Source organism: Haematobia irritans, chromosome 2, assembly GCF_050003625.1.
Source record: "Haematobia irritans isolate KBUSLIRL chromosome 2, ASM5000362v1, whole genome shotgun sequence".
In the NCBI taxonomy this organism is placed as follows: domain Eukaryota; kingdom Metazoa; phylum Arthropoda; class Insecta; order Diptera; family Muscidae; genus Haematobia; species Haematobia irritans.
In genome coordinates, this window is record NC_134398.1 from 98,522,515 (window position 1) to 98,534,514 (window position 12,000).

The 12,000-nt window shown below is 33.4% G+C and overlaps 1 protein-coding gene across 4 annotated transcripts in view; it reads right to left on the bottom strand.

Moving 5' to 3' along the window:
* GramD1B (GRAM domain containing 1B) overlaps positions 1-12,000 on the bottom strand; it is a 340,270-nt gene that overhangs the window by 18,082 nt on the left and 310,188 nt on the right. For 2 of the 4 annotated variants that reach the window (XM_075295678.1, XM_075295675.1), the window contains exons 5-10: positions 6,947-7,199; positions 5,511-5,641; positions 5,254-5,450; positions 4,896-5,184; positions 4,707-4,827; positions 3,910-4,484 (exon numbers count right to left, since the gene is read on the bottom strand). In XM_075295678.1, the coding sequence (XP_075151793.1) occupies positions 4,428-4,484; positions 4,707-4,827; positions 4,896-5,184; positions 5,254-5,450; positions 5,511-5,641; positions 6,947-7,199 (1,048 nt within the window). In that variant the 3' untranslated portion in view covers positions 3,910-4,427. Of the gene's footprint in view, positions 1-1,273; positions 1,628-3,909; positions 4,485-4,706; positions 4,828-4,895; positions 5,185-5,253; positions 5,451-5,510; positions 5,642-6,946; positions 7,200-12,000 lie in introns of those variants that run through there. The other 2 variants (XM_075295676.1, XM_075295677.1) reach the window with 2 other exon arrangements.

Sequence of the window (12,000 nt, forward strand, 5' to 3'; positions counted from 1 at the left end):
TTTTGTTGTTGCCTAAAATTTAACATTGTTTCATTAAGAAAATTAAATTTTTCATTTAAAAAATAAAAACGAAAAACAACTAAAAAATTACAAACATGTATTGAGCTAACATGGTAAATGCAACATTTGGTTTGACGCAAGTCAATATCCTATCTTCCTCAAGTTTATTGTCTTTGCTCACCTCTAACATAGCTACTAAAATTAAAAATAAATCTGTAAAAACAACAATAAATTCTTCTTGTTTGGTGAAAATTTAACTTGATCCAAGGAAACATTGTAACATGTTTATATTAAAACGAGTTATTGCAAAAAACAACAGTGAAAAAATGCTTATTTTCGTTCGATACTGCAGACTTAAATATTACCGCCTTATGGACTGTTTTATTTTAATTGCGTATATAAAAGTATCCAACGTCCTGCAAAAATAGTTTTTCGTGTCCGCCAGTGTCTGTCATTCAAGGTATGTAGTAGAGGTGTGCAAATGGTAGAACTCATACACACGAGCATTCACAAAATGAAAATCCGCACTAACTCTCTTACGCACGGAAAACTTTTAAATGCTCACGTTCACGAGTGGAACATTTTTATTCACGCATACTTACGATCAGAGGAAAACACTAACGTCCAGAAAAGTTGGAACTCCCGAAAATTCTGAATACTCGTAACTCACAAAAAATTTCACGCATATTCGCCTCATTCAAGAATACTATCGTGACTCACCAAACGTATACTGCATCAAAAAAGTCTCAAAAAAGTTATAAAAACAATATTGATTATTTATGAGATTCGAAAATTAATCACAATAAATTTAAATACTATGAGTAAACGCCATTTTATCAAAATGCAATTGATTTGGAGTGCAACGATGTTCTGCATAGCTCAGCAAATGTTACATGCAGTACTAGAAGAACACAGCCCTAATATAAATGGAGGAAAAAACAAACTACATTGAAACATCTCAAACTTGGACACTCTGAAAACCGGATACCTCCCAAACATGAACAGTTGTCTGGGAACGTTTGCTATATTAACAAATTAAAATTAAACTCTCATACCTGGACACCTCTCAAAGGTGGCAAAAAATATAGTTTTTTCTCCATTTCTATCATTGCAGTCAATAAAACGTTTAAAAAATAAAGCATTTACGTTTGAAATATACTTTTTGATAGTGCCTAGTTGCGAATAATGTGGTAAGCAAATTTGTTTAAAAGTTTCGTTAAAACGTTTTAACGGCGCTTAATATGATTACCAGAGGCAATTTGAGATTGGTGGGTTAACTTCTTTGAATGTTGTATTTAAAAAATGTATTTTAACTATATATGTTAGTTAAGCTAGTACATAGTTTTCGTAAATATAGTTTGGCTTATATAAATTAAAAACCCTCTAAATATTATAATCAACAAAAACAACTAAATAAAAGCAAAACCAATTTGACTACTTTATATCTAGAAACATAAATTTAGTTTGTGGTTTCAAATCGAATGGAACAATACCACAGTTCGTGTATTCTGTCCACGCTTAATAAATTCCTTTTTAAATCCTGTGTTATTGGTATGTATAAATAAAACTTAAGATACAATAGATGAAAAGTCTAGCGAAACATAAGTTCAGCCAAAGTTTTTTCAGTCTGAAATGAAACAAAAGAAAAGTGTATAATAAATAGGGAAAACGAAATATAAAAAAATAAATCTATATATATTAAAAAAGAAAAATATTACAGAATTGAACTTATAACGATATTTAAGCTTGATACTTACGCGCCACCAACACACAAAATTACTCACTGATGTTTACATACAATGTGTAAGTTCTAATATCGTACGTTTCAAACATTTTTTATGGACTTCTTACAAGTACATTGAGGTTTCTTCTTATTAAGCTTACATACAAAATATCTAAAATTGCGAAAACGAACAATGGCGAAACCATCAAGTTAACATAAACAGTAAAATTGCTGCCACAATTCCTGCTGGTACTCATTATGCACCACGCTGTAGAACAGCACTAACATTCTATATCCGAGATTGTTCAATTGGTTGAATTGTACAGTAGATACACAGTCCGATAATCAGACTTCAGCATTTCTCCATCAACTTCGAGTAGTAAAATTACATTTTATTTTAATAATACACGCCCACCTACACATTAAAAAAACTTTGGCTAAAGTTCCAAAATTTGAAGCAGTCTAAATAAGTGCTATATAAAAAATGAACCATCATCTTAGTGGGATATAGAAGAATACCAAAATCAAATTTCAGACTAATCTCATAAAAATTTACATAGATGCTCACGAAATAAAAGAATATACAGTTCTTAAATAACTAGCACAAATGAATTATCATGGCTGTAAAATATTGGAAAATCCGAGTCCGTTCAGAGTATATTAACTTTGATCTCTATGAAAATCTGACCGTGAGGACCACATCCTCATAGGATGAGGATCCCTTACGACAAATCTATCAAAACATCTTTGGGCTCACGACCATATTTTCTTCAGTGTATGTTATGTTGATCCTTGTGAAAATAATAAAAGATATAATGCATAATACCGTTCATAACGAAATTTGGTCCATTAGCAACGATATAAATTTGTTTGTGCATATACGGCAGAATTGAACCATTAAACGCAAATTAATTTCATGATTAAAGGTAGGTACTAAGTTCAAGTTTAGCCGCTAAAACGAAAACTAAATAAGTAAGAAAGTATACAATTATACCTATTTGATGCAAATATTATTATAAATTGATGGGAACTTTTCACAAAGTTTATATTCTTTAAAATAGATTGCACTGTGATACAAAATTCAAATTTTTGACTCCAAACAAAAAATCACTTATGCCTGCCGATAGTACTCGATGAGAGGAGAAAAGTCATTTCGGGATTTTGCTACATTGGTTGCCGTTCGGTCTTCAGCAAAGTTGTAGCTCCTGTCTGGGCCAACAAAAAATGCTGAATACATTAAGTCGGAGCTATTGAACATTTTATCAAACAATAAGGAAAAGGAATGTAGCCTATAAAATTATGAACAACTAGTACATACTAACTTCATACATAGCTTATGGGTCATTGTATACAATTTATAATCCTACATTATATCAATAAATTTGAACGATTTTTTAGAAATATGTTTTTTTTGAAACAGTTATAGTCTGCAGCTACACTTTTCTTGGTTAAGGGTACAACAATACGTCAAATTGATTTTTTTTATTTTGGTTATATAGCGGTGGGAACCTTTTACCGTGTATCATATGCATCATATAAGTTTTGTTCCTTTACTTTACTCGTAATTAAAGTAATAAAAGAGAAATTCTAAAAATTCTCTCACAGTTCAAATATAATGAAACACCACTTCATTTGCTGCATGTAAACCAAAAATTCTTATTTATAATTGTGAAATGTTGTCAGTGCGATGATTTTTTGGCAAACATGATAATCCATGTTGGCGGACTTTGTACAATGTCTAGGAGGACAGCGAGCTATTCACACGTGTATACAGAATACCAATCAGAACCCGAAATAAGTATAAGATTAAGATATTCGACTCAGATTATTCATACACATTACAAAATACTCTATAGCTAAACCATAAAATTTTTAACAAAATCGTATATATAATGGTATTGTGAAACAAATTCCTATGTACAGTTTATTTAGACGCCCATTGTAATTTAATGGATTTGAATTTGAAAAGGCTTATTGCTATTGGATTTAATATTTGTGGAAAACTTCTGGAGGATGTTGACTCTTTTGTCGATATGTGTATTGTAGGATTTATAAATAGAGAGAAAGGAGCCTTATGTTACCAAACGACTATTTTGACAATTGCTAGATCCATTGTGATAGAATAGGTTAGGCTGGGTATAGTGGCAGCCCAATATTTCAAACTCCAAAACAACAAGCAGATATGATTCTGTGTTTGATATAACATTTTTTTTATTTGCTTTGAGACATATCCATTGGAATAGTTACGTTGTCCTCTATCCGTATAATTCTATATTGAAGCTGATTCAATTTGTGGTGATATTCCATGCTCAGAACGATTATATATGGTTTAGTATAAATATTCCTTTCAGGATTTCCAAGAATTTTTGATTCTTCTTTATTGACGTTCAGTGACCCAATATGCATTCTATCACCTTATTGACACTAACTAACACTATTGATGTCATTAAATTTAGAACAATGACATATCGCAATAATTGGGTCTTTTAGTTGCTTATTTCGTACAGTATCCTTACGAAATAGTGGGCCCGCGTCGTACAGTATCCTTACGAAATAGTGAGCCCGCGGTCAGAAATGTGCGATGGACCGTTCGATAAAAAAAAGCAATGACCGTCGTTGTGACAATGATCTCTTCATGTGTTAGGAAATGCTTTCTAGTTTATTTTTATTTATTTATTTATTTATATTGTTCGTTATGTAACTTTCATCTACAGTTAGGACCTCTATAACAATTATAGCAGGAGTTTTTTATTACATCTTGCTAAAAAGAGAATAATAAGTCTTTTTTAGCAAGATGTAAGTGGGTACTGTGCGAGAAGTATGTTTGAAATCACAACCATCTATGTACTTTTTAAGGAAAGTCCATAAAAAATCAATATAAATTATCAACAACAAAGGTTACATACTAAAATTCATCACCTATACGATCAATTTGTTCAATTATATTATCTTTAGGTAAAATAGCTTGGCAAACATTGCTCACCTTCTTGAGTAACTCAATTGCAGTTTGTAAAACAGTATGCCATTTTCGCATTTCGGTCTCATGCAACAATTCTTGTTGTCGCATAAGCTCAATCCAATCCTCATGGTTGCTCGGCAATTTCCTGTAAGTATATCAAATGGATTATAATGTTAATTATAATACAAATATAAAACTATTAGTAAAACATACTTCAAAGCAGACAGATTTGGCAGCCGAGCTCTATTTAACATATCTTCCTCTAGGCGATCTTCTAATTTCCACAGTTTAAGCAATAATATGACATTAACAATTATGAGGAAACATAATAGAACAAGTACAAACAGTGACAGCCACCTGTATTTATTTGAGGTATCAAGTACCACAGTAGTGACCTCGGCATTGCTGCGTGAGGTAACAGCTCCAATAAAATGTTCCAGTGGTTCAGGTTTGGTTTGCAAAGGAGGAATGTCATCCAGAGGCCTTATTTGAACGGCAGTTCCTAAATAAAAGAATATCAATTTATTCTGGCTGAGCAATACCTTTTATAATCTAAAGATAATTTTCGTACCTCTACGAGGACGTCTTCCCTTTCCCTTTGCTGGTGGAATGCATGTTTCATTTTGAAGTGATTGTAATAAGGATCCATAGAAGTCCTCTAGACCAGCCCAGGTGTTCTTTTCTATAAAACCTTTAACAACACCCCAAATCGACTTTTTGTATTTTATTTGGGCATGAATAGAAAGCATCGTATGATCATCAACCGTCCTTAAAAAGAATAACAAAATGAAATAGTCATCTAAATACCCCTCATATCTATAAGCGTACTTTACTAAGCAATAATGAATTAAAACACTAAAACTATCCGCGTATGGAATGCCTGCATTAACGCTATTTACATCTATTGAATAAAGCTCGCCTTGTTTACTGCATTCGCGAATTGCTTGGAATTCAGTGACCTAAAATAAGATACAGATCATTAAACAATGTTTAATTTTAGTTAACAGGTTGGCTGATAAGTCCCCGGTGCATATTATGTTTATATAGTACCAACCTTCAAATGATTCCTGTCAAAATTTGACGTCTGTAAGTCAATTAGTTTGTGAGATAGAGCGTCTTTTGTGATGCAACTTTTGTTATGAAAAAAATGGAAAAAAGGGATTTCGTGTTTTGATAAAACACTGTTTTCTGAAGGGAAAAAATACGGTGGAAGCAAAAACCTGGCTTGATAATGAGTTTCCGGACTCTGCTCCAGGGAAATCAACAATAATTGATTGGTATGCGAAATTCAAGCGTGGTGAAATGAGCACGGAGGACGGTGAACGCAGTGGACGCCCGAAAGAGGTGGTTACCGACGAAAACATCAAAATATCCACAAAGTGATATTGAATGACCGTTAAATGAAGTTGATCGAGATAGCAGAGGCCTTAAAGATATCAAAGGAACGTGTTGGTCATATCATTCATCAATATTTGGATATGCGGAAGCTCTGTGCAAAATGGGTGCCGCGCGAGCTCACATTTGACCAAAAACAACAACGTGTTGATGATTCTGAGTTTGCAGCTGTTAACTCGTAATACACCAGAGTTCTTCCGTCGATATGTGACAATGGATGAAACATGGCTCCATCACTACACTCCTGAGTCCAATCGACAGTCGGCTGAGTGGACAGCGACCGGTGAACCGTCTCCGAAGCGTGGAAAGATTCAAAAGTCCGCTGGCAAAGTAATGGTCTCTGTTTTTTGGGATGCGCATGGAATAATTTTTATCGATTATCTTGAGAAGGGAAAAACCATCAACAGTGACTATTATATGGCGTTATTGGAGCATTTGAAGGTCGAAATCGCGGCAAAACGGCCCCATATGAAGAAGAAAAAAGTGTTGTTCCACCAAGACAACGCACCGTGCCACAAGTCATTGAGAACGATGGCAAAAATTCATGAATTGGGCTTCGAATTGCTTCCCCACCCACCGTATTCTCCAGATCTGGCCCCCAGCGACTTTTTCTTGTTCTCTGACCTCAAAAGGATGCTCGCAGGGAAAAAATTTGGCTGCAATGAAGAGGTGAAACTGAGGCCTATTTTGAGGCAAAACCGAAGGAGTACTACCAAAATGGTATCAAAAAATTGGAAGGTCGTTATAATCGTTGTATCGCTCTTGAAGGGAACTATGTTGAATAATAAAAACGAATTTTGACAAAAAAAATGTGTTTTTCTTTGTTTGATCGGGGACTTATCAACCAACCTGTTACAGTATATGATTACCTTTGAGGTTTTGGGGCCAACAGAAGCAGCTAATTGGACGGTGAGATTAACTGTTCTTGTTCTCTGACCTTCATCATTTCTGACCCAATCTCCAAAAACAAGGTCTGTCGATTTACGCAGCGCATGGAAATCTAATAAAAATTTTGATTTGGAAAATAGTAAATTGAACAAAGTTTCTATATTTATCGGTAGAATGGTGTGCACCAATTGACGGCCTTCATGAGGAGATGTGCATTCGGTTGTAGCTACGAATCTGTAATGAGAAAGACGATTATATAATATCGGTGAAGTATTTTTGAAACTAATAAGTAAGCAAGACTATGTTATATAGGTTTGGTTATAGTCCAAACATCTGCAACGAATACATAAACAAGCACTATAAGAGTTAAGTTTTTGGGATTGTATGTATTTAAAAAAAGGTATAAACATCTTTTTTGGGTCGCTTTATTCGTAGCTTCTGCTACTTGAATAAACCACACAGAACTTTTATTTTTGTAGCTTCTGCTACTTAAATAAAAAACAAAGATTTTATTTTGTAGCTTCTGCCACCAAAACAAAAATAGATGTTTATTGTTTTAATTCAGTTTACTAACTTGCTTAATTTACTTGATACAATTCTATAAGTAAACTTTTGTTAAAATGATTAGTGTGCATTTCAATAATTTGACTTATGGTAAATTGATTATTAAACGTTTTCTAATAATTTAGCTTATGCTAAATTGGTTATTATGCATTTTCAATACTTTGGCTTATGCTAAATTGATTTTTGTGCATTTTCAATACTTTTGCTTATGCTAAATTGATTATTGTGCATTTTCGTCTCTTTGTATTTTTCTTTTGGTTCTCGAAATTATTTGTCAACAACGGAAGGTTGTTGACCTAACTTGGTTCTACTTAATAAGTGCAATTTTGCCAAAAATTGAATATGGAGCAAATAGACAGGAAACGCGTGCATAAGAAAAGTAACCATTAAATTACACATTAAATTAACAAACGTGGGGGTGATATCTTAACTCCCCCTCCGTTAGATTGAGGCTCTGACGAAATATGAAGAATGGTTGCTTTACTTTTACAAATTATGTGTATAGTAGTTAATATTATTACCAATATCAAAACAGTAGTGCCATTTGTGGCTACATTGAAAACTTTGTACATTTTCTTATTTAATCTGTTTAATATACAAGTCTTCTAATTTAATTTCAGGCATAGTTATATTAGTTTTTATTTCTTTGATTAGGGAGGTTTGAATAATTTTTCCTTTACAATTAATTTCTCATTTTTAAATGTTAAATTGCCAACATTGATTTGGCAATTTTCGAATTTTATTATAAAATTATTACTTTTATGTTTAGTTTTGTTAGTTGACCTTCGGAATTTTACAATTTTGGGATTATTTGTTTGGCTTGAGGTCATGGACTAATGAAAAATGCTGGTGTTAATGTTTTTCATTACTTTTTATTGAAATATTGCTGTTCTCGGATATTTCGATACACCATCGGTGATCATCTTCAGCGAGATATTATCTATAAATTGTAATAATTTAAATATTTTACAATATTAACTTTAACAACGTTTTGAAACAAAAATATAACTAAATGACTTCGCCAATAAAACAATTAGCGATCTTCTAAAGTACGTGAAAAATAAAAAAAGATACAAATGATGACAAACAGGAAGCCACATCTATGGTTTTCAAAAAGATGACATATGTACCAGGCTTCTCCGAAAGATTTGAAAAATCAAACATATACAAAAGGGTTAATTACAAAATGGCCCAAAAATGTAACAAAACGATATATGACCTTTTCCGCAAAACTAAGACTAAGATAAAAATGGAAGACAAATCAAATGTAGTATATAAAATAAAATGCAATGGGGACGAAAACAATTCATCTCCGATGGCTTATGTTGGCATCACTAAAACCCAATTAAAAACAAGACTTTCTGCCCACAAATCCGACCAAAAGATGAAAGACAAGCCCTTAGAACAAAAAACGGCCCTTGCAGCACATTGCAAAACCACAGGACACATACCAAACTTCAAAAATGTGGAAATACTGACGATGGAAGAGAATACTAGGAGGAGATATACATTGGAGATGCTACATATAATAAGTAATCCCCCTGAGGAACGCATGAACTTGAAAGCCGACACAGACCACTGTGCACAGATTTACAGAAATCTAATACAAAATCACAAACACAATTAAGATAATAAATCAGTTAGACATGAGCATTGTAAGGAGAAAGTATATTACTTTGTAAAATGTAAATACAATTAATGTTATATTTTTGTTTCAAAACGTTGTTAAAGTTAATATTGTAAAATATTTAAATTATTACAATTTATAGATAATATCTCGATGAAGATGATCACCGATGTTGTATCGAAATATCCGAGAACAGTAATATTTCAATAAAAAGTAATGAAAAACATTAACACCAGCATTTTTCATTAGTCCATGACCTCAAGCCAAACAAATAATCCCAAAATTATTACTTTTATTAATTTTTTCTTTATAATTGCAATCACTTGTAAAGTTTCCAAAGAAATTTTTAAATATAAGAATTCCTTCCTCGATTTGTTTTTTTTTCTGTATTCTTAAATTCTCTAAGTGTACAATTTTCTGTTTCTGTTTTGTTAAATATACTTAATATACATAGGTCATTAATTTTTTAAAGATTTTTAAACAAAGTAGATGAATTTAGGTAGTAAGCGTTTTTATTGTCAGTATCTATTAAAATTTTATTTTCTTTAAAAATTACCGATTTGTTCATTTTATTTGGTATAGGTTCAAAAACTATTTGTTTAAACGGGATTTCAGATAATTGAGGAATGGGAAGTAGAGGTGTGCGCTTGGCACGAAATTCTCGTGACACGCGTGATTCACGCGTGAATCACGTGAGTCGTGAAAAAAATCCAAAGCAAGTCTCGTGAATGTGCGTGAATGGGACTAAAATAAATATGTCGTGCGTGAGCGTGCGTGAGAAATAAAATCGGTTCGTGAATGTGCGTGAATAAAATTTCTGCAGAATCACGCTCACGAAAAAAATCAAGATTTAATTCATACTCGTATTTTAACTGAAATTAATTTATCTCTCGAACTATATTCTATTTTTGAAGTTTGTTACCTTTGCAGATTTCCGTTTGGAAAATGTCGTGAGGTTCGTGAATTTATCGTGAATCACGAGAATTGTCGTGAATCGTACGTGAACGTGAGTCTTTAAAAGTAGTTCGTGCGTGAGCGTGCGTGAGTACTGGTTTTCATTTCGTGAATGTGCGTGAGTGGGATTGGCTACAACACGTATCGTGCGTGAGCGTGCGTGAATAAACATTTTGTTTCGTGAATGTGCGTGAGTGTGAGTGAAATTTCAGTCACGCGCACACCTCTAATGAGAAGAATGATGAGGATTTGTTCCTTTTCAAAGGAAACGGCAACGTTTGTTTTTATATACTTCTCAAAGTCATTTATTATTTTTATTTCCTGTTCGTCGAGTAAATCTATCGGTATTATTCCTAACTTGCTGGTGAATATGACACTCGCGATTCCGTCAATGTGATTTTTAAGTAAGTTTAGGTCGTTATTAATTTCATAAATATGTCTTAGAAATGTGACTTCATCTTCTAATGAAGTTATTTTGTTATTTTTCTATTTCGTTTCGAAATTTGTGAATGTATGTATATGCTAAAGGGTGATTTGTTAAGAGCTTGATAACTTTAAAAAAAAAAAAAACGCATAAAATTTGCAAAATCTCATCGGTTCTTTATTTGAAACGTTAGATTGGTCCATGACATTTACTTTTTGAAGATAATTTCATTTAAATGTTGACCGCGGCTGCGTCTTAGGTGGTCCATTCGGAAAGTCCAATTTTGGGCAACTTTTTCGAGCATTTCGGCCGGAATAGCCCGAATTTCTTCGGAAATGTTGTCTTCCAAAGCTGGAATAGTTGCTGGCTTATTTCTGTAGACTTTAGACTTGACGTAGCCCCACAAAAAATAGTCTAAAGGCGTCAAATCGCATGATCTTGGTGGCCAACTTACCGGTCCATTTCTTGAGATGAATTGTTCTCCGAAGTTTTCCCTCAAAATGGCCATAGAATCGCGAGCTGTGTGGCATGTAGCGCCATCTTGTGGAAACCACATGTCAACCAAGTTCAGTTCTTCCATTTTTGGCAACAAAAAGTTTGTTAGCATCGAACGATAGCGATCGCCATTCACCGTAACGTTGCGTCCAACAGCATCTTTGAAAAAATACCGTCCAATGATTCCACCAGCGTACAAACCACACCAAACAGTGCATTTTTCGGGATGCATGGGCAGTTCTTGAACGGCTTCTGGTTGCTCTTCACTCCAAATGCGGCAATTTTGCTTATTTACGTAGCCATTCAACCAGAAATGAGCCTCATCGCTGAACAAAATTTGTCGATAAAAAAGCGGATTTTCTGCCAACTTTTCTAGGGCCCATTCACTGAAAATTCGACGTTGTGGCAGATCGCAAGTCTATTCATGATGAAATGTCAAAGCATACTGAGCATCTTTCTCTTTGACACCATGTCTGAAATCCCACGTGATCTGTCAAATACTAATGCATGAAAATCCTAACCTCAAAAGAATCACCCTTTATATGTTGTTGTCTATTGATATGGGTTGTTACATTTTGAATCTGGAAAGTCATTATTTTACTTACACGCGCCAAATTTCCTATTTCTATTGAGTTAGTATTGGTTATTATTGTTACATTTCCTAACAATGATCTAATTTACTGTTCATCATCGCTGTCCATGGTCCCTGTTATGAATTTCAATCCTTTGCCTAAACCGTTTATTAGACCTCGCCGTATTCTAAAATTTGGTGAGAGGTTGTCTAATTTAGTTTTAAGAAGATTAAAATTATTTCGTGTAGTGTCCAGAAGTGGTATTAAATTAAAAATTGAGCCGTGTAATCAGTTAATATTAGTTTCTATGATTTCGATAGTATCGTAATAATAAAATGGAATATTCTGCGGTAGTTGTCTATGATCCTTACGTCCTTTTTCTTGATTGGGATGTACCCT